Genomic DNA, 25,964 nt, shown 5'->3' with positions numbered 1-25,964 from the left:
AGATATGTTACCAAGCACAGACTTATCCCCAGAATGAGTACATGCTTCATTCCCCAACAGAACAAATGAAAAGTGGCCCACAAATTCCCACCTGCCACTCATCCCTCCCTAGCTACTGAATTCTGCCCCAGAAAATTTGTTCCTATCTGGGATGCGGCCCGATCTGCAGAGCCTCTTGGGCCAGTTCTATAACCTGGGGAACAAAGATACCCTGCTACCCACCCAACTTATCATCCTTCAGACAGCCAGGCTCAGAGCAGTGTGCTGATACGGCTTTAGTTTCGTTGTCCTCCGAGGGAACTTCAAGGTTTTACCTATCCTGTTTCCCCAAATCCTAGCCTCCACCCAGGTTTCAACACAGAAGCCAATGACGGTGACACAGTGCCTGCACAGAACTAGTTTATTCAGTAGTATGAGGGGGGACCAAAAACAAAACCAAAACTACCATATTTACAGCAACAGTCAAAATGTACAATCTGATGGTTAGTATCAAGTGAGCTTCCAGCATCTTTGTATTTAAGTCAAGTCATCAGTAGTTTAAAAAAATCCAGTTAAATTTTTAACCCTTTACAGGAATTGCTGAGGGCAGAAGGCAGCTGAGAAGCCCTGGCAGGAAAGCCAGAGGCCAAGCCAGCCTTGGTTCTAGCCACCTGCTTTAGAAGGGAAGTCAGTGACAAGTCTGGGATACATGCTTAGCCGGAAGGGCGACTCAAATGAAGAGCGGTTGTCAAAAACTGAGGAAGCAGAAGAGGAAGGATGGTAGGCCCCAAATCCAGGTCCGCTACACTCACCCAGCCTGCAATGGCCGTATCAGACCCCCCGGGACTGGACACAAACCCATCCCAACACAAAAAGCAAATAAATAAAAATATATATTAACTCTCTCTTCACAGGGAGCTGGGGTCAAGCAGGAGGACAAGGAGCAGGGCCTGGTTCTTTGAAGAAGAGAGTCAATTCCAGGAAGGGGTTAAAAATAGAACATGTCTCAGAGGCCACGGCAGGTCAGACAAAACAGCATTCGTCTGATATGGGAGGGGTGAGTGGGCACCAGAACCCAGACTGGAAACCTGTGCTCGAGGCCCCTCGGGGCCAGCAAGCCAGCTCTGTGCTTACTGTCTCTCCTGGTGCCACACACTCGGCAAAGAAGCGTAACTTAAGCGTGACTGGCCCTCCCCGAAGGTCGGGCAGGAGAAATGAAGCACTTTGGGGTCAGCAAACTGAGCAAACACCTGGGCTGCAGCACATGGCCAGAGCCCAGGAAAAGGAGAGGGGCTGGGGTAATCATTCCCCATGTGGGGGCACAGGCTTCCCCTTAAAATGGTTCATGCAGCATTTGGGGGTCCAGGGGCGATGAGTCCTTCTGCCCCTGGCCGGACAGGGCTTTTCAGGTCCTGGGAGAGGTGGAATTGGCAGATGAGAAATGCCGTTTTTGTCCTGACCCCTCGGCAGCTGAGGCCTGTCTGTCCGGTGCAGCCTTGCAGGGGCACAAGCCCCTGGTGCGTGTGGCTTTGTCCTTTCCTTTTGGTGATGGCAAATGAGGGGCAGGCCCCCGAAGAGTCCCTCTCCTCCCAGAGGCACAGCAGATGGGAGACTGAAGAGAGGCTGGGACACGTCCTGGGAGGTCCTATCCTCTTTGGGAAGGGAAAGGGAATCCATTTCCAGCGTATAAAAAAAATTAATCCCTGAAGTCATGAAGAGTGGAGATCCTTTTTTTAAATTCTTTTTTTCCTCTTTTTTTTTCCTTTTTTCTGAAAAACTTTGTCTTGGAGATGTTGGCCCCAGGGGTCCAAAGTGCAGTGAGGGGGGGTGGGGGAGGGACTTGGCACTAGATGGCCTTAGGTGCAAGGCCCAGGCTCCTCAGGTGGATGTTTCATCGCTGCTTGGGCAGGCAGAGGGAGCAGGATAAAGCAGAAGACAGGAGTAGGGCATGAGCGCGGCAGGGGAAGGGAGGGGAGCTTCGGGACCCACGAAGGAACACCGGCCCAGGGTTAATGCAGGAAGTTAAAGAAGAGAAATCTGGAGAGGCAGGGGAGGAGAGTGGCAGAGAAGCAGACAGAGGATTAGCTGGGGCAGCAGAGGGGACAGTGAGCAGCTTCCACCAGAGAAAGAAACAGAAAAGCAGCCCGGCTCCCCCTCGCATGCTGCTGCAGCTCTTAAAGCCCAAGGGGGTTAGTATCCCCCCCGACGGAGCACCACGCTGTCAGGGCACACAAGGGAGCTGGACTCCACTTAGCCCGTCTGTCTTCCGACTGCCTGACAGAGTAGCCCGCTGGAGCTCAGAGGCAGCTCTGCCCCAGCCAGGACCTCTGCAGGTAACACCCTGTTCCTCCCACCCGAGCCGACTCACTCGGAGCCCGACGAGTCCTCATCCACGGTGCCTGCCTTGATGCTCATGGCGATGGGCATGACCCCATTGAGCTGTTCCTGGAGACTCTGGCGTGGTGGTGGGCGAGGGGGAGGCCCGTTCCGACTGCCGTCACTGGCTGAGGAGCCCCGAGAAGACCCAGTGCCCTGCTCCAGGGGCAGCCTCAGGAGGCTGCTCTTTTCACTGATGGTGGGGAGACATTTCTTCTTCAGGATGCCTGCGACAAGGAGGTGGGTACCGTGAGCAGCAGGTGGGAGGCGCTGGGGCACCCTAGGGAACCCACCAGAAGAATATGAGCGTGGAGGAGCTAGGGGAGGCTCACCTTTGTGAGGTTGGGTGGAAGGGACTGGGAGAGGTCCCAGAGACCCTTCCCGAGATAGAGCATCTCCATTCTCCCGAGGCCGCTCTTCAAGGGGCCCACCACCACTAGTCTCCTTTGTTGTAGTCCCAAAGTCTCCTGGCCAAGGGACCTTCCCAGACCCTGGGCCCACATCTGTCAAAGAAATGAAGTATGTGAGTCCCAGAGAGTGTAGGCAACTAGGACAGCCACCACCCCAGTTCTGGTTTCCTGGCCTCTTGGGCTTCCATTGCCCCCCAAAGGCTGCAGCCCTGGTGCTGGCCCACCCTTGGGGGTACTGTGCAGGGGCAGTCTCTCAGCTCCAGGACCCAGCAGGCTGTCCCAGCCCTGCTCGCCAGGGAAGGCGGCCTCCTCCTCCTCCTCTTCCTCGCTGTCTGATGAGTGGGTGGAAGCATAGGAACCACTCTGGTCATCTTCCAGGGACAGGTCACTGTCAGAGTCCGTGTCGGGATCTGGGAGGTCAGGGAGGGATCACAACTGTCCCACCTGCCCAGCCCACCCACAGCAAAAGCTAGGCCCCTGCCCTGCTAGGCAGCCAGGGCCTTCTCTCCTCACCGTGTTGCTGGTCTTGACCATCTAGGAATAGGCCACCTGGGTCCCCTAGGCCAGGGGGACCCTGGCCAGGGTTCAGCGTGGACTCCTCCCTAAAAAGACAAGATGATGCTGTAGGGGCCAGTGTGGCCTCTCTAGCAAGATTCCCAGGTCCTACCTTGTCCCTCACTGCTCTAGTCTAAGCTGTGAGCCGTGTCGGCCATTCTGAGACCCTCAGTTCCTAGCAGCTGGCTGGTCTTGGTTTTAGCAAGGTCTCCCCTCCTTCTCAGCGCTCCCATTCCAGGGCTCACCTCAGCAAGAAGGGGATGTAGCTGGGCTGGCTCTTGCCTGAGCGGCTGGCACTGTGCAGCGAGCCAGCTGAATCTCCATAAGGCTGGTAGAGCCTCCCGTCAGCATAGGGGCTGGGGCAGTTATAGGACTAGGCAGGAGACAGACAGGTCAATGAGAAGGGGAACTGGAGGGATGGGCCCCAGGGTGCCAGGAACTTGCCCCAAGTCCTACCTCTCATATGCCCGTGTCTTAAAGTGAAAGGCTCCTTGTATATTACGTTCCCTTTAGGGCCTAGCAATGGTCACAGCTATGCCACAGCTGTACAACACTGAACACCCCGAATGGCCTGGGCTTTCCTGTGACAGCTTCTCCTCCCGAGACCACACAAACCACTTTACCCCTTCCTCTGAGGAGGAAGGGGTGCACAAGTAAGGGTACCCAGGTAAAAAGCACACAGAGCAAACAGGGCCTGCTTCCCCCTCCACCGAGAGAGACAGCGCTTGTGCACAAACCCAGGCACCCTCACCGAGGTCAGCGTGGACTTAGTGGTCAGAGCAGGGTCAGGACTGGGCTTGCGGCTGCAGGCGAACTTCAGTGCTTTCCGGACCTCCTTGCTGAGCACCACATAGGAGAGGAAGATGAAGGGACCCTGCAGAGACAGCAGTGGTTGAGACACTCGGGTAACCCGCCCCCAGGCACGCTCCCTTCCTCTCCATAAGGTGGGGCCAGGTACCTGGACACAATTGCAGGCAGCAAAGAGGTAGTGGAAGAGGAGAGTGTCGCTGTTGACAGAGAGCAGTGCCAGCAGCCACGTGGCACTCAGTAGCAGAAGGACAGCAAAGGAGGGACGCAGGCCTGAGCTGGAGGGCAGAGGAGCGCATGAGTTCCGGCATGAGGCCCTCTACACCTGGGCCCACCCTGTGTCCAAGCCCCTGCCGATACTCACACAGGGCCTTTCTTCTCGAAGCCCTGCCGCTGGGCAGCACAGGAGGCTCGGGCCGCCAGGATGTACAGGAAGACACTCATCTGGGCAGTGGGGAGAGGACCAGAGAGTGTAGACAGTTTCTGCCCTGCCCCGAAGCCTCAGCTCTTCCTAGAGGGGATCTGGAGGACACACTCAGCCTGCTCACCCCAATTCACTGTCTAGCACTTACCGAAACAGCGAAGGCCACCGGGCCAGCAAAACTCCAGATGAGCGTATCGTAGATGGAGAGCCAGCAGAAGTCAGGGTTCCCATAGCCTTCAGGATCCAAGCCCACAGCCAGACCTGGAGCATAGACAGTAGCAAAGCAGGGTTCTCAGGGTGGGGGAAACTGAGGCTGCAGTCAAGGTTCACAGAGCCAGGTGTGGCGCATAGAGACGGGCCAGCTGTCCCACGCCCTCTCCGGGAAGAAACCCAGCCCCTGCCACCCAACGTCAGCTTGCCCAGGTATGGGGGAAGGGAGTCTCAGGACCTGAGCTATGGGTTTGGGGTACATGGCATGGGCCCAGGGCCTAGGGACATGGAATCTCCAAGCCAGGAAAGGAGGCAGGGTACCTGTGATGAAAGCAGGAACACCCCAGCCCAGCATGTAGTAGAAACGCATGGGGCTGGCATTGACGTCTCGCACCTCTGTGAGTGCCCGGTACAGGTGTAAGGCTTCCAGCAGAGCCCAGGCGAAGGCGCAAAGGTACAGGAAGTGCAGCAAGATGGCGATGACTGTGCAAACAAACTGAGGGCCGGGACACTGATCAGGAGCCAAGACGGCCAGCACAGGGAGGACACTCAGGGGACGGAGGCAGGGGCGAGGCCTGTGCTGCGAGCTGCCTCAGAGGAAGCCCAGGCTAAAGGTAAGAACATCTGGGGTGCTGGAACGTTGAGAAAGAACTAGAGAAGAGCAAACCGTGGTCCAGGTACTGGACTGGGCCCTTTATCAACTCACTGTCTTGGGAGCAGGGATGGGAGAAGGCTAGAGGGAGCTTTGGTGGGGCTGGACATTGGCAGGGTCTCTGGGAGAGAAAGTATCTTACAGGGAGGTCAGCCTGGTTGATCCCCAGGAGAAAGACTAGCTGGGCCAGGCCCAGGGCAGCTGTGAGGTTGCGTCGGATGCCATGTTGGTTGGAGCGTAGGGTACGAAGGAGAGTGAGGAAGAGGAAGGTGATCATCAGGGCAGCTAAGGTGACTCCAAGGGCCACGAACGTCAGAGTCTTCAGGGGTAAGATCTCACCATTCTGAGGGATGAGTACCGGGGGGGGGGTCAAGAGAACAGAGCCTGAGCACCCAGCCCCCCAGCTCAGTTCCCACCCACAGCCCTGGGCTACCCCTGTGAGCCCGACCTCCCGCCGGGACACGTCCATAAGCACAGCAAAGCTTGTCATGTGGTTGCACTGGCAGCTGACGTGGCTCTCATTACGGAAGACGACTTCACAGCCTCGGGCAGACCAGCCGCCAGTGCCACTGACCCTGCAAGAATTTAGAGTCAGGGGGGCAGGACGATGGGCATCCAGGAGCCTGGACTCTTGGCTCAAAGCTATGGGAATAAGGGTGGTCCAGGCTCACAAGATTGAGTGGTTCCAGAAGACACAGATGGGCTTGGTCCGCTCCTCAGTCTCCAGCAGCCGGAACTGCACCGTGACTGGCTTGTCCAGAGCGCGTGGCAGGAGCTCCTCATCGTCATGGACGCTGATGCTTACCACAGGCGTGTTGATGACTGGGCGCTTGGGGACTCTGTGGTAGATGGGTACGCAGTCACCAGGGCAGCCATGAGATAGCCGTATCACCGGGAGCTGCCTCCACAATCGCCGGACTAACCCCAGCCTCCCAGGCCTTGTCCTAGGCACTTGCCTCAGGCTTCGCTTGTCCGGGTCGTAGTTGTGGGGCAGCAGTCCAGCCAGGGTGTGGTAGATGATGACGCTGGCCACTGCCTCGCCCTGACTCAGTTCTGGGTGCCGCCGCTGCCTCCGTGCCAGTTCCTCAGTCTCCTGGGCTTCGCCCGGGCCTGCAGGCCTCACCATGGGGGGCATCTCTGGAAGGAATCGCCGCTACACTCAGTGGGCCCCGCCCTCTGTGCCGTCCGCATGGGTACCCCAGGCCAAAGCTGGTACCACACCCATGTTCCCTGCTGACCTCTGAAGACAGACTCTGGCAAAATGACTGTGGTCTCAAGATCCGGGGGACGCTCCCCACGCAGTGCCTCATAACGGGGCAGCTTGGTCCCGGCGAAGTTCCCTTTATCCAGGCGCACTACAGAGATGACTAGAAAGGAGTATGGCCACGAGTCAGACGCTGAGTGAGGCAGGCAGACCGCTCCCTGTCATGGTGGCCCTTTGGAATGGGGGTGGGGCTCTCTCCACAAACCCCTCCCCAGCCAGCACCATCTCACCAATGTTGGGTGTGACGATGGTGAAGGGGCTTAGGTAGGTGTGCCGCATATTCTGAGCGAGGGCACTGGCGTAGGCCTCATAGTGCTGGAGCAGCCAGGCGGTACCACCCTCTGTCTGTTGGATCAGCTCCCAGTGCCTCTTGTTGGCTGCATCCAGGAGGGCGCTGCCCACCCTCAGCAGATTCTGGAGATGGGCATGGTCAGAGTGGCATGTGCTTGTGGTCAACCTCATACCAAGTTCCAGCCTGTGCCTGGCACAGACCCACCCACTAGCACCTCCCCTAGGAAGTGCTGCCCACTCCCATCATGGGCATTCTGCCGCTGCCGCTTCCTCCACACTCTGAAGCTACCCAGGGTGCCCTCCTGTGCCTCATTCTGCTGCATGCCCTTGTGCAGCATGCTCTTCTAATAGGCAGGGCTCTGCTTCAGGTCAGCCCATACCTCAGTACAAGCAGCGTCTGCTAGGCGCTTGAGTCCTGACACTGTAGGAGTAGATACTCTGAATCACCTGTGTTGCACCATGGCTTACAGGCTGTCATGGAGGCCTCACGCCAGGGGTGGGGCTCCTTACGGCAAGGGAGTATTCCCTAAGATCACCACGAGTAGGACCTCTCACGGGACCCCAGCATGCCTACTTCAAGCCCCACCTCGGTGAAATGCACATCCTGTGTGGCAGACAGCCCAAAACCCCGCTGGGCACTCTCGTGAGCCAGAAGTCGTGTGGCCAGCTGGTAGGCCACCTTGACATCGCTGCCAAAGTAGCCGGCGGTGTGCTGTGTGGCGTTGCGCAGCAGCAGGGCTAGCCGCTGGGAGCGTCCTGAGTCCAGGCCTGACTCATTTCGCTGCAGCCGCTCAGCCTGGATGGGAGGACAGAAGGGCAGGGTTCAGACAGGACAGGGAGGTGGGGGTTGGGGCTCTGGGGTAAACGGGCCTCAGGAGGTTGGCGGGGCAGAAGTGGTCTCTGTGGATAGACAAGGCGAGGGGTCTACTTACAAAGCCCTTTAGCTCTGAGAAGGTGACTGACGTGCAGTTGAAGAGGTTTGGAGGGAGCCAGCCTCTGTGCTCATCACAATGGCGCACAGCAGTCCCTGGAGGGAAGAAGCAAGAGGGTGGGACTTAGGGGATGCAGGAGGCCCCACCATCTACTTGGAGCACTTCATGAGTCAGACAGACTCACAGCCCATAGGAAAAGAAGAAGACGGGTACAGAACTCTAGAGTCAAAACCTCTGCAAAATCAGTGCGAGCAAAGGCCACGGGAACAGAGGTTTGTAACCCCACCCCACCCCCAAGAATCACTACCCCCTCCACTCAGCTACCACCTTGTACTCCACACATTGCTCATCTAAGGGTCAGCATCAACCCCCATTCTGTGGCTGGAATAGCACCCTTCAGTATTCTTTAGGACTGCTCCCTTTAATGTGGCAAAACTCCAGGACCAGGGAGTTAGCGGAAGGTAGGAGTCCCATGCAATTCATCTTTGAGTTTAGCGCCCAGCCCTGTTCCCAGGACATGAAGGGTTTTCAGCAGTTCTGTTGAGTCGAGGATATAGGTGCTCTTGGTCAGCCTTGGTTGAGGGGTGGGTGAAGGAAGGTGAGCCATGGAGTCTCTAGGAGCTAGAAAGCAGGAAGTGGGGTCCCAGGATGTACAAGCTGGGGGCTTCCTGTCTATTCCACTGACATCGAAGATCAACTCCTTGATATCCCGTCGTAGTCCTCTAAACCTACCAAAGGAACCTTTGGGGCAGGGGGCAGCAGCAGGTAGCCCGAAGCGCGTACGGGGCCACCAAATCCCAGCCTCTATGGCCCGTGGACAGCTGTCATAATTCACTGCAGAGAAGAACACAAGGTCGCCTGTGAGCAGCTCTGTCCTGGCTCCACAGCCTTCCCTCAACATCCCCAGCCCACTCTGAGCCTCACTTGTAACCTCCTGGGATGTGAGCTCTTGGCACGCAGTGAGGACAGAACCTACCTGTCCCAAATGCCCTACCTTCGCAGCCATTGGTGGTGACCTCAGCAAATGGGTTGTCACAGCGATCACATTGACGCCCAATGACACCAGGCTTGCATGGACACTGGCCATCCTCAGGGTCACAGACTCGGGACAAAGAACCAGTGGGGTAACAGTCGCACAAGAGGCAAGTGGGGCTACCAGGGGGCCGGTAGTGGTTCTCCTAGGAGGGAAAAAGAGTCATTGGATCAAGATGTCTTTCCTGGATGCTAGTGGATACTTCCTTCAAGCTGTGGCCTCCCCAGAGAGAGTCTCCCCTAACCCAGGCCTTTGTGGAAATAGGATTCAACATTCTCAACAGTAGGTGAAGACTTGGAGCTGAACTTATTACTGAGGAGCCAAGCATCCCAAACAGGCTGCAGACAGCCCATATAGCTATTCCAGGGCTCACTGATTCAATAGTGCCCAGATAATGAGGACAAACAGTCACTTGCCATGCCTGATAGGGCAAAGGCACAGGGCCCTCAGCTCTCTGTAGGAAGGCCCATCCCCACTGCTTTCCCTGTAGGGCCAGAAGTTGCAGGAGAGAGGACAGGGTGGCCACAATAGGGGCTCCTTTGGGGGACCGTCACCTTGCAGTGGCACTCGCCACTTGTCTTGTTGCAATCTGGGTCAAAGCCTTTGCTGACATCACAGTTGCATGGACCACATGTGGGGTGTCCCCACCAGCCACGGGGGCAAGGTTGGTCAATCCTGCAGAAGGAAACCCCAACAGGTATGAGTCCCCTCTGCCACTGCCTCTCCCGCTTCAACCACATGTGGTTCTTCCAACCTCGGCTGCAGTTCAGCCAGACTCTTTTGTTTGGGGAGGAAGGATTTGAGACAGGGTTTCTCTGTAGCTTTGGAAGCTGTCCTGGAACTCACTCAGTAGACTGGGTGGCCTCGGACTCACAGAGATCCGTCTGCCTCTGCCTCCCAAGTGCTGGGACTAAAGGCATATGCCACCACCATCAGGCTCACCCAGACTCCTAAGGCTCAGAGTGACACTAGAGATAAGCCCTGGCCCACCTACCTGGTCTCACAGTATGGCCCAAGATAGTTTGGTAAACACTCGCAGATGTAGCCAAGGGGTGCACTGGGTTTTCGGGTACACACAGATTGGTGCTCACATGGATTCAGGTCACATACATTAGTGCAGTTGTCACCATAGTAACCTGGGACAAGAAGGACCAGAAAGGTTCAGTCCCCGTCCTCGGCTGGCATTCTCGTCCACCTAACTCCTCTTCATATTTCCTCACACTCTGAACACTGCACCAGATGGCTATATCCTTGACGTACAGAAGATGATGGCGCAGAGGTGTGACTGACTCCAGGTCTCACACTGGAGACAGTTTCCTAGGATCCTTAGCATACCTGGATCACAGCTGCAAGAATAGCTGTCCCAGTCATTGCTGCAGTAGCTGTTGGCAGGGCATGGGTTTGAGTCACAGGGATCTGGCCAGCTACAGCCCGGTTCCACATTGATGCTCTCCCCACGGCTGGGATCCAGACTGCTAACGCCCTCAGGTGTCTCGCTTACCCGCACGCCCTGGGGGGATCAGAACAACATTGGCCCTCTGTGACAGGGCTGCAGGTGGAGACGCGACGGGAAGTCGGAAGAGGAGACTCACCTGCAAACAGCCCCGGAAGCCTCGAGCCGCACCGTTGGCTGGCCCAGGCACTCCCCCGACTGTAATATTGCTCAGGTGCAGCCCGTGCAGCCGAGGGCCCAGGTTACCCTCTGCCCTCTGTTGCCCATAGTCAAAGGATAGGATGGCATGGCCAGGGCCCCCGCTCGCTCCCAGTGACAGCTGTGCATGATGCCAGTCACCATCGTTGGCCCGGCCTGGCTCCAGACGCAGAGATGAGGCCTGGAGTCCTGTGCCCTCCACACTTAGCACGACGTGGCCTCCCCGAAGCTGTTCGAGGGAAAAAAGATCAGCTGATCACCTCAACAGGCTCGTCTTCCAATCTACACTGCCCTGCTTCCTCCGCACCAAACGCATCCTACAGCCTGGCAGTGGGCAGAGACTGCTTATTTCCCTTATGCCCAACAGATGGCAGTGCTGACCCACCGAATGGGCCCAGCCAGCGTCTCCTTGCCCCAAACCCTGCCCAGCCACCTGGATCCAACCCCCTGAAGGATCTTACAACCCGAGCCAGGCCAGGGCTTGCCACACTCTCCCGTGCCCAGCATCACCTGTAGGGTGATGGTGCTGCGCCCCCTGGTGACGGCCTGCAGCAGGACGCCATCTGCCTGGCGTGTGCGGAACATGAGGCTGAGGTGCCAGGGTTGAGAGATGGGCAGAGAGAGGCTGTGCCAGGCCACAAGGCTGCTGCCCAGGAAACGCTGGGGATTGGCCATTTCTGGGGAGACAGATGAAAAGTGACTGAAGGGCAGAGCAGTGATGTAGGAATTGTGGTGGCCTTGGCTCTCCGCATATCCAATCCCTCACTGCCCCGCCCTCCAGAGCGTTTACCTGTCCTGGGCCCGCCCTACATTGTGCCCAGGGCCTGCCTCTGACTAGGCCCTTTGTCTCCTGCCTACCTGCTCCCAACTCTGCCCAGACACGCTTTTCCACCCACAGCCCAGCTCCCGGAGCCCTGCCCAGAGCCTGCCCCAGCCCTGCCAGTGATGCCAGACACTGACAGCACCCAGGCCCCAGCCTCTGCCAGCTGCCACTCCTACCCTGGGCACAGCTCTTGCCCCCGAAGCCTAATGGACACTCGCAGCTGAACGTATCCCACTGGTTCACGCAGGTGCCACCGTTGTGGCAAGTGTTGCTGTCACACACATTCTTCTTGGTGGGGCAGCCTGGAATGGAAAGAAAGGAACTCAAGGACCCCAGGGCACGGCTCTGACGGAAGGCCACACAGGCTGATGTTCCCAAGCCATGCAAGCCTCTCCTCTAGGCACTTGGCTCCCAGCCTTGGCCCTACCCCCAGGTCTCCGTACCAGGCACAGTGCCATTATTGGCAATGAAGTCGGCCATGTCTACGTGCCGGCTATCCACCTGAAGGTTCCTCATACAGCCCACGAAGTGCCGCATTCGGACAGGGAAATTCTCCGGCAGATCTGGCACCCCTCCCAGCAACAAGGGCCCGGTCAGGTCCAGAGACCTGGGGTGAACAATGTGAAGAAACTTGGGTTTAGTTTACGGTTCTCCCTTTACCCCCATACCCTAGCACTAGAGGCCCTGCGGGACAGTGCCCAGGAAGTGGAGGTACTATACAGACACCCAGTATAGAAATGTGCGGCCTCAGAGCACGCTTCTCCCCTCACAGCCCACCAAGGCCTGGCTAACTCCCCAACCCTGACCAGCGTAAGGAGGGGCACATCTGATTAGTTCCCACCCCAGAGCCTATTCCCTTGGACAGCACTACCCTCGCTCCTTAACTCCTGGCCCTCCCTTCCCGCTTACTTCTTGCTGCCTCCTTGGGTGCCCTGGGCAGCACAGGAGTAGTTGCCCAGCACAGCTCCAAAGCGCAGAGCCACCCCTGTGTCACAGCCATCCACAGTCACCACAGCTACCTTCTGCTCAGATGGGCCTTGTGGAAGCCCTGTCTGGCCCAACACTGGCTGTGGACAGAGAAGGGAGGCCGTAGACAGAGAACCCAGCACAGACCAGCGTAGCGTTGTAACTCTCCATACACCTACACCCGCAATCAAGGACTACCCCGTGGGATGGAAATGTCCTGGCAAGGGGCACATCCCCTCCCTCTTCCCAGGCACAAGAGCTATGACAATACCGCCCAGGTCAGCCTGGCCGTGGTGGCGCACGCCTTTAATGCCAGCACTCAGGAGGCAGAGTCAGGTGGATCTCTGAGTTCAGGGCCAGCCTAGTCTACAGTGTGAGTTCCAGGACAGCCAAGGCTACATAGAGAAACACTGGTTTGAAAAAAACCAACAAACTAATCAATCAAACAAACAAAAACCCAAACCACCCAGGTCTAGGCAAACATGTACACCAAGATCAGAGGCCTCCCTCTAAATTCTCTGTCCCTCACGAACACCCACCTTATTGTAGTACTTCAGCTGCACTGTGTGCCACTGACCATCACTGACCCCTCCAGGCACAAACGGGGACACGGTGGTGGTTGACTCCCCTAGAGAAAGGACCAGATAAGCTGGGTCACAGGAAGAGTGTTGGGAGTGGCAGAGATTCGGGCATGTCTAGGGATGGGGGCCAGGAGGGAGGGAAGGTATATGACTCGAGGTCAAGGGCTGGGAGACATAAGACCTTAGGAGATGGGCAAGAACATGAGGCATGGGGCTCACCTGCAGAGAAGGTGAGCTGGACCTGCTCCTGGATCACCTCCAGAGCCACAAAGTCATGCTTCTCATTGAAGCGCCCATTGTACAATAGAAGCCCATCACGCTCCTTGGTAGCAAACCTGTATGGGAGGTTGACCGTGGGGGCAAGGAAAGGGGCACCCACCTGCACGCTAGTACCCCATCCGCCCAAGCAACACCAAAGCTGACCCTTTGGCTAAGGCTATGGGGTCGGAATGCAGATGGTGAACCCAAACAATAGCCCTGGCATCCTGGCGCCCCATCCTCAAGGAAGAGTGCCAGGCAGATCCCGAGAGTGGCAAAGCAGACAGGTCACTCCAAGTGCTCTGCCAACAGCAGCTCTCAGTGCTTTCACTGCCCGATCGGCTGCCCCACCTGTCGGGAGACGCCCCAGGGCCCAGCCACTCACGAGAGGGCCAGGGTGAAGTGGAAACGCTGGCGCAGGCCACGGAAGGTGATGAAGGAGCGGGCAGGGAAGCTTCTCGTGGTCACCTGGCAGAAGGGTTTCTCAAAGTTCCCAGACGGGCAGTCACATTTGAAACCTCCCACCAACAGGTTGACACAGGTACCCCCGTTCTTGCAGACACCTGGAGAGCAACGGCCTGAGCGGGCACTCACTTCACAGTGCTCACCTGGGGAGAGAGGACAAGCAGGGTGAGGCCCCGAGGAGGCAGCAGCTGGGGGTCCCCTACTCTGGTCTGAATATGAACCCTCCCCCAAAGCGCAGATGGCAAAGGCTTGGTCCCGGCTGACGGTGCCATTTTAGAAGGCACCGGAAACATCAGGAGGAGGAGTGTCACCGGACGAAGCAGGTCACTGGAGACACGCCACAAATGGCTAGATCTCGTTCCAGGCCCCTCACCTGCGGGAGCAGCTTTGCTCTGCCACACGATGCCCTGCCTCTCTGGCTCGCTTATAGCAGAGGAGCCAGTCACAAGCACAGAAACTGCAGAGACCGCGTGACGGTGAGACCTTCCTCGTTTTAAACCATTTCTCTGAGGTACATCCAGTGATGAAAGGCTAACACATCCCTGGTAACATCCCCTGCCACCCTCCCAGACTCTCCCAAGCATCCTCACTCCCCTCCAGTGGCTTTCTTCTCTGAACCCTGTCCTACACCAGCCCACCACACCGCTCTCGCCGTGTTCCACATGTCTCTGCTGCAAGCTCCTCTGGCCCTTCCTCATACCGTCAGGGGCCCTGGTCCCAAGACCCTGGCCCCTGCAGAGGCGAATGCCAAGAAAGGAGGGACCTAGAGACCAGCCCTCCTGCCCCCCGTCCCACGGGCGCCTTTGTTCTGTCAGGCATGGAGATCGGTTTTCTTCCCTAGAGATGTGGCCAGGTTTCCACCTCCGTTTGAGTTATGGGTTGGGTCAATAGTGTGAGGTAAGCTAGGGCTTCTCTGTGAACAGAACTTTGAGATCTTAACTAAGGGTCCCTCTGCACTGAGACGACACTGGGGATGGGGCCTGAGCCTGAGGATAGATGAGGAATCAGAGGAGTAAAGAAAAAATCCAGACATCACATGAGAAAATCCCTCTCTCCCTCCCCATACTGATTCCAGAGATAGTTCTCAGTTCCTGTGCCTAGTGGCTGGCTCTAGTTTCCATGGAAACTGTTGTTCGCCTACTCTAAGCCCCTTCCCCATCCTCCTGGACAAAGACTCCCCTCCCTTCTCCCCCACCCCCACCCCCAGCAGCAGCACAGAAGAGTCAAGTCTGGCAAGTTCTGGGCAGGAGGCTACAGCAGGAGGCACTGAGCCTGCCTACGCTCCTGGCAGAAGCAGCGAGTCTGAGGCCCGGGAGTCTGGGAGGGAAGTGATGGACAAGCGATCGGGGAAGGGCAGGGGGTGTGAAGAGACCTGCAGCCACAGACCAATAGGAAGGCAGACATGGAGCCACCTGCCTAGGGCTACACGTACAGTGTCCTGGAACTCCCATGCCTCCAAACCCCAGCTCCTCAGCGCCTTCCTCCAGTTCCTGGGTGGGGAAAGTCTGACTACAAGTTAACGAAGGGATTCACTCGGCACTATGGAGTCCTGGCCCTAGGCCAGCAACACCTCTAACTGGATCAAGTCACCTCCCCTCAGCACTTAAAGAAAAGCCAACACTTTCCACAAGCCAGCTTTCTCTGAGTGTCCAATTATTTACATGAGTCCTCTCAAGCAACTTTTGACCTAAATAAATCAGTTGTCTCCATCTTAAATACTGTGGGAAGGGAAGCTAAGTAACTCTCATTTTCACACAGCTGTTAGTGGCGAAGCTGGGACACAAGCCCAGGTGCAGGACTGACCTCAATTACACAGTCTCAGTGGGTATGCGTGCAGGCGTGCATGTGCCAGTGTGGGCTGTGGGTGTGTGGGCTTGCACGGCGAGCAGAAGGCTCCCCATTCTGACTTCCTAAGCAGGCAGTTGTCAGACAGCAAGTAGGATCCAGGAGTGCCTGGCGCAGCTGCCGTTTGGACTCTTGGGAGGAACGAGGCAGCCCCATCATTAGCCTGATTTGGACCAGAGCGTCAGCCCTGCAGGGCTGCCCCCACGGTGGCTGCCCTCGCGGTCCCTGCCCTAGGCTCACCCGTGTAGCCATCGCGACAGAGGCAGGTGTAGCCACCCTCTCGACTGCGGCAGTGCCCGTGGGGTCCACAAGGCCTTGAGTAACAGAGATCCACCTCAGTCTCACAGTAGTCGCCCGTGAAGCCGGGTGGACAGCGACAGCGCAGGCCCCCGACGGGGTGAATGGGCCGGAAGAGCACGGACGAGGAGGCGATGAAGGGCGCAGAGGAGTCAAAGCGCAGCACGGACACGCAGCGCATGTAGTTCTCACAGGGCTCGCGCAGGCATATGTTGTCGTCGAAGGGCAGCACGCGTTGAGCGGAGATGGCGGTGAGCAGGCTGCGGTTGAGATACAGGCGCTCCTGCAGGTCCTCTGAAGGCAGAAAGGGCGGCCCACCCCCGGGGCCTGGGGGCTGGCCCACTGACAGGCTCACGTTGAGGATATGGCCCCCGGGGGCATCGGTGTCTCTTTGCACATTGAAGACCACCACGTGATCTGGAGGTGTGGCCAACGTGGCTGCCACAGCCTGGATGAAGAGTCCCAGCAGCGGTGACAGAAAGCGCTCTGGGGACATGTCTTCCAAGCGCAGTGTGATGCTGTGTGTGAGCATCTCATCTGTGATGATGGTGACGCGTAGTGAGCACTGGGCGGTCACACTGTGGACACCATCTGAAGAGAAGTGGCATGGGTCAGCATTAGGCTAGGGGTACACAGAGACAGAAGTGCCAAGCCACAGACCCTGGCTTTGGGCAGAGCAGGTTTGCATGATAGCACCAGAGGAGCGGTCAAGAAAAGGGAGCGAGGAGAGGGAGTACCCGGAGGAGGGAGCACCAGGAGTGGGAGCACCAGGAAGGGGGAGCACCAAGAGGAGGGAGCACCAGGAGTGGGAGCACCAGGAAGGGGGAGCGCCAAGAGGAGGGAGCCCCAGGAATAGAGGGTGCAAATAGGCCAAAATCCAGTCCACACCCTACAAGGTACCCAAGAAAACCCTTTTCTAGATGGCATAAAGGTGGCCAGTGAGATGTGTTTTGCAGGCAAGTCTCTCCTTGAGAGGTCACCCCAGATGTGCTTAAGGAGATGAGGCTTTTCAAAAACTGTTCTTCGCCAGGCGTTGGTGGCGCACGCCTTTAATCCCAGCACCCGGGAGGCAGAGGCAGGCGGATCTCTGTGAGTTCGAGGCCAGCCTGGTCTACAGAACGAGTTCCAGGACAGCCTCCAAAGCCACAGAGAAACCTTGTCTCGAAAAAACAAAAAACAAAAAAACAAAACAAAAAAAAACTGCTCTTTGCATATCTTCCCAGTACTCTTCGGCATGATTCGTGAACTACCGTCCTGAGTTTATGCCTTTTACCCTACTCAGTATAAACCCTGTCCCCTGAGACCAGTCTCTGGGTTGTGTCCCTTGCTTACTGCTCCAGAGGGCCCAGAGTACCATGAGACTCCACCCTTCCCCTCACATCTCTGCTCCACTGTAACCCTGCCTCTCTTTAACCATTGTGCTGAAGCAGGCTGGGAGAGGAAGGTGAATTGGGTCAGTGGGCCATCAGCTTCCCCTCGCACTCAGCTCCATGACTGACTGCTTCCATGCAAGCCTGCTATTCCCATGGCAACACCTCTCACGCAAAGCCTTCTTCCCGCCCAGCCCTGGGTAGCCTGGGGGACCCCACCCCAGGAAATCCAGCTGAGCCACCTTAACCGGTGGCAACGCCATCCACTGCTCCGAGCCAGAGAAAGAAAGAGTGAGTGGGGGTGGGGAATCTGAGCAGAAACAGAAGAGCTTGGGCAGCTTCTACCCTGAGACCCACGGGGCTGCTCTCTCCTCTGGCACTAGGGCCTCTTAGTTACTCATCACCAACTTGGCTCACCGAGTTGCACCCAAAGGTCTGCCTGCCATACCCCCAGGCAGCACACTCACTTATAAACAGCTAAGTACGAACACATTCACTGGTGTCTCACTCCACCCACACGCCAGGCGCTCAGAAGTGCCACACACACCTGCGTGTGCAGCACATGGGAACGGACTGTTTAGATGAGAAATGACAACTGGGCTGCAGAGAAAGAGAAACGGGTCGGAAGGGCTACAGGGGCATTCCTATTTGATACAATGTCTTCCACATAGTGAGGGTTCGGTAAAAACTAAGATGCTGATGAGAATCCTTTGGACATAGAAGTGTCTTGAAAACACAGCAGCAAGCCAGTGGTGGTGGCACATGCTTAATCCCAGCCCTCAGGAGACAGGCAGGCAGATCTCAGAGTTCAAGGCTAGCCTGGTCTACAGAGTGAGTTCCAGGACACCCATGGCTACACAGAGAAACCCTGTCTTGAAAAAAAGGAGGAGGAGGAGGAGAAGGAAAGAAAGAAAAGAAAGAAAGAAAGGAAGGAAGGAAGAGGGAGGGAGGGAAGGAAGGAAGGAAGGAAGGAAGGAAGGAAGGAAGGAAGGAAGGAAGGAAGGAAGGAAGGAAGAGAAAGAGGAAAACATGGCAGCAGACACTCCAATCAGATGCAAAAAATCTGTACCCAGGTGGGACAGAGCGGGAGCCAGTTTTGCTGGGGCAGAAGTAGGAAAGGCATATGGGACTCTACTCTGTGTATGTCACTTACTTCAGGTGGCTGCTACCTCGGGCAGTTGGCTGAGCCCAGCCAGGCTGAAGGCAGACCCCCATCTGAGCTGTGCCCTGGGCCCGCCCACTGCCTCCCTGCCCTCCAGCCCCCTCGCTGCGATCTGCTTGCTTCCTAACCAGCCTGCTGCCATGACTGCTGCTGACCTCTGCCCTCTGTTTTGCCCACCACCCTCCATGCCCTCCAGCCTGCTCGTGGGCCCCGATGAGGATCAGACTCCGTTGCCTCCTCCTTTCAGAAGCCTGCAGTCACTCGGGCGGGGGGCTGAGCAGGAACTGATGTCACAGCCCAGTATTTTCTGGATGGGAAGTTCCTCCAGACAGAAACTAACACAGGACTCTCCACAGTGCCCCTGGACCAATGAGCAGAAGTTTGGCCATCCCCTGGCCCTGGGAACCAACACTCCTCTATGCGCCCCTCCACCAACCCAGGCCCTGTCCGTGCCCTTCTCTTAGAGTGTTTCTGCTGCTTCCCATCTGGCCCACCATCTGTGGCCACCTGCCCCTCTGTCATTGTCCCACCCCAGCAACCAACCCCATGTTCTTTCTCCTTCCTCTTTGTCCTTCCTCCCTGCCTTGACCCAGGTCTCCCCTCAGGTGCTAAGGCAGGCTGGGAATAGGAGAGACCAGTGTGTTGCCTGAGTTGTTTCCAACAGAAACGCTGGGGTAGGCTCTCACCCAGGAAATACCACCTGGGTCTAGGCCTCAGCCAGCTACACCCGGGAAGATGCCAGCAGCAGACTCCCAGGCTCTCCTCTTCTGGCAGAGACTGCTGTCTGGGAGGTGAGCAGGCCCTGGGCAGGTTCTCCTGTGTGTCTAAGAAAGACAGCAGCCGGGACCGTTTGGGCTGCAGGGAGCCATAGCGCCCGGGCTGGGGCAGCTGCAGCCTTAGGGAAGAGGAGAAGCCAGATCTAAACGCAGAGACCAACAGGGGAAAACAAAGACCCAGGAAAAGAGCCAGCAGCCGAGGAGATGGGGGAGAAGGAGAGAGACACAGGAGCAGGGGAGAAGGTGACAGACAGGCAGTGAAGGAGGGTCCCCACGGGCAGGGTGGGAAGGAGGGAGCAGACAAAGAAGCAGAGAAGGGAGACAAAGGGGCAGTGGGCGTCAGTTCCCCTCACCCAGCCTCCTGAACTTTGGGGTTGCCTTGGTGACTGTCTCCAAGGGTCAGGGCTGATGGGGGAGGGAGGGCAAGGGCCAGCCACAGTGGCATTAGGTGCTGCCCCAGCCTTTCCCACTAGCCTAGAGGGTTGCGTGCCTCGGTAGGGAAGCAAAGGCGGAGTGTGCTGGCCTCCACACTGGCCCTAGCTGTGGAGCCAGAGTCGCGACAGAAGGCTCTGGATGGAGGGCAGGAGGGAGAGCACACATGAGGGTGCTCCTTGCCTCCTCCTGGAGGGGAACCGAAGCTTCAGGAGACTCCAAACCTAACGCACAGCCTTTGAGAGCTCGTTCTCCCTGAGACGACACCTGAGGGGTGGGACCAGGAAGTATCTGTCCAGCAAGAAGTATGAGCAGGAGGGGTTGGGGCCATCTTCCCTTGCCTGACATGTGAGGGAAGAGTAGGATGCCCCGCCTCAGCCCTGAGAAAATCGCTAGCAGTCCCATCCTCCTCCACCCCAAGCCCCAACTCCCAGACTCAGTGAGGGGCTTGGCTACTGAGCCTGCCCCCCTACTTCTCACCCCCAGAGCTGAGAGAAAGATAGAAAACTGTCACCCAGTCCTGCTTTCCTCCCCTAAGTCCCGCTGTCTGGGGAGGAGGGGGTATCTGCAGGCTGAGCGCTTGGCCAAGCAGCAGGAATGCCCAGGCTGGGTTCCAGCCAGGCTCCCATGCCCCCAGAACTCTGTTCTTTCCCCAGCACATCAGGACCCTAGCTAGAGTCTCTTCTCTCAACACTCAGGCGCCCTGTTGCATCAGAACCCCGTGTCTGTTTTCCTGAGAATAGGCCATCATGATCAGCACGGATGGCCTAGCACCCCAGGAGCAGCCCACGGGGAATCTGGGGGCCCAGAAGGTTCCTCTGCCCTGGCTTCCTTGCAGCCCCTCCCCCAAGCCAGACCTCAACCAAGAAGTCAGGACAGTGAGGTCTGTTTGGACAGAGACAATGAGCCCTGGTTTTGCTTCCTGCCTGGAGCTCCGAAGGGGCAGCCAAGCCAGGCTCTTTCTGCCTGGAGGGAAAAGAATGCCCTAGACAAAGTCCGTGTCAGCAGCTCTGCCGAGAGACCGAGGGAGAGGAGAGGACAGCAGGGTCCTGACCCTTGGTGGAACCCTGTCCCTGTAGCCCCCTGACCTGCCAAAGGCTGTGTGTGAGATCACAGGACCACTCTAATGAGGGTGACAGGGCTTCCCTTCCCCTCCCCCAGCCCGGCTAGCCTTCCAGGCTTCCACGCGCCCTTTTCTCACAATTCTTGGCATCCACAGTCGGGGCAGTCTCACAACACTTCCCCACCGCGTCACAGTCTGGTAGGCAGGGGGCAGCCAACCAAAGCAGCCCAGCCCAGCCTGAGGCAGCAGGCGGGGCCTGCGCCAGCCTCCGAGATTCCTGGGGTTTCTTCTCAGGCTAGTTCCTGATCCCTCAGCCTCTGGGCTCTCCACCTGGTAGAGCTGGGTCACCAACTCCTCCTTGGATGGCACTCTCCCTCCAGTGGCTGCCCAGGTCTCTGCAAAGCCCCATTCCCACCCCAACCCCACCGGGCATCTCCCTTACCTGACCCCAACCTCACCGGGCATCTCCCTTACCTGACCCCAACCCCACCGGGCATCTCCCTTACCTGACACCAACACGCTCATAATGGCTTCCAGGGGCCGGTTGTTGTCCAGTGCACGGCTCAGTCTCAGCTCTCCCGTGGTGGCGTTGAGTAGGACCAGGCTGAGCTCATTTCCTCTCTCAAAGCTGTACGTCAGGCTGTCTGAGATGTCAGGGTCATGGGCAGGCACACGGCCTATAGCCCCCCCAGGGAAGCTGCTTGAGCGGTTTGTGACATAGTTGTTGAAAAGAATCTCAAAGTTGCCCAGCACTGGCGGGTTGTCATTGCGGTCAAGGAGGCGGACGTGGACAGTAGCCCTGCTTACCAAGGGAGCGGATGTGGCCTGGATGACCAGGATATACTCAGGCCGGTCCTCATAGTCCAGATCCACCAGGGCAGTCAGCTCCCCTGAGAAGATGTCCAGCTGGAAGACCTCAGGGATGTTGCCCTCCACAATCTGGTACATGATCTGTGCGTTGGTCCCTTCATCTGGGTCAGTGGCTGTGACCCGGGCCACGGCCAGCCCGATGGGGCTGTTCTCTTCCACAAACACATCAAACTCATCCTGCTCAAAGACAGGGGGGTTGTCATTCACATCCAACACAGTGACAGTCACTTCCATGGGTGTGCGGGCTGGTGGCATCCCCTTGTCCACTGCATATGCGCGTAAGATGTACTGGGCCACGTTCTCACGATCCAGCCTCCTCAGCGTCCGCACGATGCCTGACGTGGACTCTACAATGAAGTCGCCATCTCCGTCATCCCCTCCTTGGAAGGTGTAGAAAACCCTGCCATTGAGACCGGAGTCACGGTCAGTGGCTGAGATCTGCAGGACGCTGGTGAAGGGAGGCACATCCTCGTAGACACTCCCCTGGTAGGAATCTCGCAGGAACTGGGGGGCATTGTCGTTTACATCGTTCACCAGTATCTCCAGGTAGGTGGTGTCAGACTTCTGAGGAATGCCGTTGTCGCGAGCAGTGATGGCCAGGGTGTAAGACACCTGGTCCTCATAGTCCAGCTCAGCCTGGGTGGTGACAGCCCCGGTGTCCGCATCGATTCGGAACTGGGGGATGCTGTCCTCCATAAAGTAGGTGATTCGGGCATTCTCACCTGTGTCCTCATCCGTAGCACTGATCAATACCACCGTGGTGCCTGCTGGCCGGTCTTCATTCACATTTACCGTATAGTGGGAGCTCTGGAAGACGGGGCGGTGGGTGTTGGCATCAGTGACATTCACCACGACCTGAGCTGTATCCTGCCTTGTGCCGTCCGAGGCCGTCACTGCCAGCACATACTGCCGCTCAAGTTTGTAGTCCAGGGGTAAGGCGAGGGAAACCAGCCCCCCTCCACTTTGGCTGGTGATAGAGAAACGGTTGCGGGTATTGCCACTGGTGATCTGGTAGGTGATGACACTGTGAGCATCTCGATCCACGGCTGACACTGTCACCACGCTGGTGCCCACGGCCGCATCCTCGTTGAGCCGTACCGTGTACTCCGGCTGGGTAAAGGTTGGGTTGTTGTCATTGACATCCAGGATGGTTACACTGACGCTTGCTGACGCAGTCAGTGCTGGGGCGCCATGGTCTCGGGCCTCTACACCAAAGCTGTAGAAATCAACCTCTTCCCGGTCCAACTCGGCCGCCACAGAGATCCAGCCTGTGCCGTTGTTAATGGTGAAGGGGAAGTCGTGCCCAACACCAGCCAGGCTATATTCCAGGCGGGCGTTGTCACCAGCATCAGCATCAATCGCCTGGACATGCAGAACTAGGTAGCCTAAAGGGACACTCTCTAGGACAGTGGCCTGGAAAGGGGTGCTGACAAAGATGGGGGCATTATCATTGATGTCCAGGACTTGCACTGTTACTAGGCCGGAGACGTTGGAAAGTGGAGGCCGGCCACCATCCTGAGCCCGTATCCGGAGTGTATATTCTTTGGTTGTCTCATAGTCAAGTGGGCTTACCACATCCAGGGCCCCGGTCTGAGCATCCAGATAGAACTGTCCCCGAGCATTGCCACTCATGATGCTGTAGTGCACCAGGGCATTGCTGCCCTTGTCTCTGTCCGAGGCTGTGACTCGGAGAACTGGGGCTCCTGGGGTCACATCCTCCCGCACCTGAACCACATAGCGCTTCTCACTGAACTGGGGTGCGTTGTCATTATCATCTTCCACCGACAGGAAGACAGCAGCCGTGGAACTCCGTGGGCCAGGGTCCCGTCCCTGGTCACTTGCCTCCACTGTCAATTTGTAGGATTCCACCTCTTCCCGATCCACAGGGCCACGGGTTCGGATCACCCCAGAGCGAGGATCAATCTCAAAGACTTCGGAGGGGCTGCCTCCAGCACCCTCGAGCAGGCGGTACAGAATGTTGGCATTGGGAGGGGCATCACCATCGGTGGCCCTGACTGTAAGCACCTCATAGCCTACTTCCAGGTTCTCCCTGAGGCTCTCCTTGTATTCTTGCTGCTCAAAAACAGGGTCATGATCATTGGTGTCAGTCACTAGGATGGTAAGTGTGGCCAAGGCACTCCGTCGGGGCATTCCGTGATCCTGGGCAGTGACCCTGAAGACGTGGGTGCTCTTGGTCTCACGATCCAGCTCCTCAGCTGTGGTGACAGTACCGGTGATTGGGTCCAAGGAGAAGAAATGATTGGAGCGGCTATCGAAGAGGGCATCCATGGTGTACTCAAGTCGACCTGCCTCACCCTCATCTGGATCAATGGCTCTTAAGGATGCGACAGAGGTACCAGCTGGCTGGTTCTCAGGCACTGTGGCCTGGTAGCTGGGAGGCTGGAACTGGGGGGCTGTGTTCACATTCCTTTTCCTGCGCCCACCCATAGATTCCTCTGGTGATCCTTCCGCCGCAGCCCTGAGCCCTGGGGTCTGTGCCAGCATGCAAGACTGGCATCTCAGCCGTGGGGCCTTTAAGCAAGGGTGCTCTTGAGGCAGGGTCAGCTTGCCTTGTGGAGAAAGGTGTCCTCCAATACCCAGGAGACGACAGCTCCAGGGGCAGCTTTCAGGGGACGGCGGAAGAGGGATATGGGCCCCTGATTCTGGACACCAGACCCTCAGGCCATCGTGGTGGGGCACCAGGTGGCCAGTCAGCTCAATACCCGAATCTCTGCAGCGGCTGGTGTAGAGCCAGAGGTTCGAAGCGGAGGCTGGGCAGAGCCAGCCTACGGGGGCGCAGGCCCCAGAGGAGCCGCGTCCCCCGGACCCCAGAGAACGACAGGGCCCCACTTGATCTCCCAGCAGTGGCGACGGCGGCAGCAGCAGCAGCAGCAGCAGTAGCAGAGGCAGCAGCGGCGTTGGGAGGGGGGCGCTGGCAGCCCGGCTCCGCATCTCTCCCTGCTCCCGGCCAGCCGGGTCAACAGCCGCGGAGGCTCTTCCTCCGGCTCCTGCCGGCCCCTCCGCGCCTCATGCCCGGGCCGGGGCGCCGGTCCCCGGGGGCCACCTGTGCGTCCCGCAGGGCCTGCACCTAGATGGCTCGGCGGGGCCGCGCGCTTAGTCCCACGATGCGCCGGGCTACACCGCTCTCGAAGCCCGGCCCGCTCCCGAGTCACCGCGACCACTGCGGGTTCACACTGCGCCGCCACCTGCTCTCCGGACGCTCTCCACCTGCGCCCGCCGGCCGCGAGGACCCCTGGCTCTGCCGGGTCCCCGGTTCCCGAGACCTACAGTGTCCCCTCTGCCCGCGTGAGATCGCCCACCTGCGCCTGCGGAGTCGCACGCTCCGGCCCGGGCCTGGCTGCCAACGTTCGCCCTGCGCCACCCTCTCGCGCTCAGCGTCCTCGCCGCGGCTGCTGCCGGTCGCCGCGGTCCCGGGCCCAGACCCGCGTTCCCTCGCCTCCCCGGCGGGCGGGCAAGCTCTGCAGAGCGGCGGTGGCGGCGGCGGCTCATTACCATAGACCTGCTCGCGCCGCCGCCGTCTTAAAGCGGCGACGCCCAACGCGCCGAAGGAGGTGGGTCCCACCCAGCGCCCTCTTCTGCACAGATACTCAAAGTAAGATTCCCGCTGCTGGTAGCATTCTTCTTGCCAATCCATCAGACATGCTCGAGGCCAGTGCTGGCTCCCTACCATAGCTTAAAGAGGAATGAACAGTCAGAAGCCACACAGGGTATGATAACCATGTAGCTAGTGCTGTTTCAAAATATTCCGAAGGCCTTCCTGCGGGGGTGGGGGTGGACATGGACACAGACACACGAGGCATCTTTCCAGTCTTACCATCCCTGAGAGCCCTCATTGGTCCTCATCATAGAGGTCCCAGGTCAGACAGAACTAAAAAGTCTTCGTTCCACATTTCAAAGTCTTACCCACATCCCACAAGTTGTGATCTCGCTTGGATGCCTCCGACAGAAAGATCCCCAAGCTCATCTTTGATACATCTTGGGTACCACTGAGGCAATTCAGGAGGGGTGAACTAGAAGGTCCAGAAGAACAAATATACTAACACGACCAGATTCCTAGGCCCAGGATGAGGTGGTTCCAGAGGACCTGGACTTCTGGGTCTTAAGACAAGTGCCTTGTGGCTGGAGAATAGGCCTTTTTCTTAACCTCTCCTGCCTCTGGATCAATGTCCAACTGCTGATCTCCTACCCACACCTCTGTGAGTAGCAAACGGCCCTGTCCATTGCAGAAGACGACTGAGCCTTTCATGGAAGAGGACCACAGGTCCTTCTTCTGGAAGGGGTATGAAAAATCCATGAGAGGGGTTCACCAATAATCTGGTCACAAAGAGCCAGGAAGTGAGGCCAAGCAAGCCAGAGGGCCTCCTCTCACACCCTCAGCAAAGAGGGTGTCAAACTGTATGAGAAAGGAGGCTCAGGCTGTATCAGCCTTGTCCCCCAACCTTCGCAGGCTA

The 25,964-nt window shown here is 57.8% G+C and overlaps 1 protein-coding gene across 3 annotated transcripts; it reads right to left on the bottom strand.

The window, feature by feature from the left end:
- Positions 1 to 386: 386 nt before the first annotated feature.
- On the bottom strand, positions 387 to 24,483 carry Celsr2 (cadherin EGF LAG seven-pass G-type receptor 2). Of its 3 annotated transcripts, none has more exons than XM_005076647.4 (34): positions 21,129 to 24,483; positions 15,763 to 16,410; positions 13,598 to 13,820; positions 13,174 to 13,289; positions 12,913 to 13,001; positions 12,317 to 12,474; positions 11,851 to 12,014; positions 11,584 to 11,709; positions 11,095 to 11,261; positions 10,526 to 10,813; positions 10,269 to 10,443; positions 9,928 to 10,069; positions 9,488 to 9,608; positions 8,895 to 9,078; positions 8,633 to 8,734; positions 7,901 to 7,995; positions 7,555 to 7,764; positions 6,908 to 7,091; positions 6,652 to 6,780; positions 6,370 to 6,550; positions 6,085 to 6,252; positions 5,862 to 5,988; positions 5,556 to 5,756; positions 5,083 to 5,257; positions 4,700 to 4,812; positions 4,492 to 4,571; positions 4,279 to 4,405; positions 4,072 to 4,194; positions 3,566 to 3,693; positions 3,279 to 3,367; positions 2,990 to 3,175; positions 2,688 to 2,858; positions 2,348 to 2,582; positions 387 to 2,016 (listed from the first exon to the last, which is right to left on the bottom strand). In XM_005076647.4, the coding sequence occupies exons 1-34, from the start codon at positions 24,442 to 24,444 to the stop codon at positions 1,989 to 1,991; spliced, it is 8,769 nt and encodes a 2,922-aa protein (XP_005076704.2). In that variant the 5' UTR covers positions 24,445 to 24,483; the 3' UTR covers positions 387 to 1,988. The 3 variants fall into 3 exon arrangements, with proteins under 3 accessions (XP_005076704.2, XP_040607987.1, XP_012973557.2); XM_040752053.1 differs by having other exon boundaries at positions 387 to 1,876; XM_013118103.3 differs by lacking the exon at positions 2,990 to 3,175.
- Between the last annotated feature and the right edge of the window lie 1,481 nt (positions 24,484 to 25,964).

The sequence above is a fragment of the Mesocricetus auratus genome, unplaced genomic scaffold, assembly GCF_017639785.1.
Source record: "Mesocricetus auratus isolate SY011 unplaced genomic scaffold, BCM_Maur_2.0 Super-Scaffold_100009, whole genome shotgun sequence".
NCBI lineage: Eukaryota > Metazoa > Chordata > Mammalia > Rodentia > Cricetidae > Mesocricetus > Mesocricetus auratus.
This window is presented reverse-complemented; position numbering and strand designations above follow the sequence as displayed.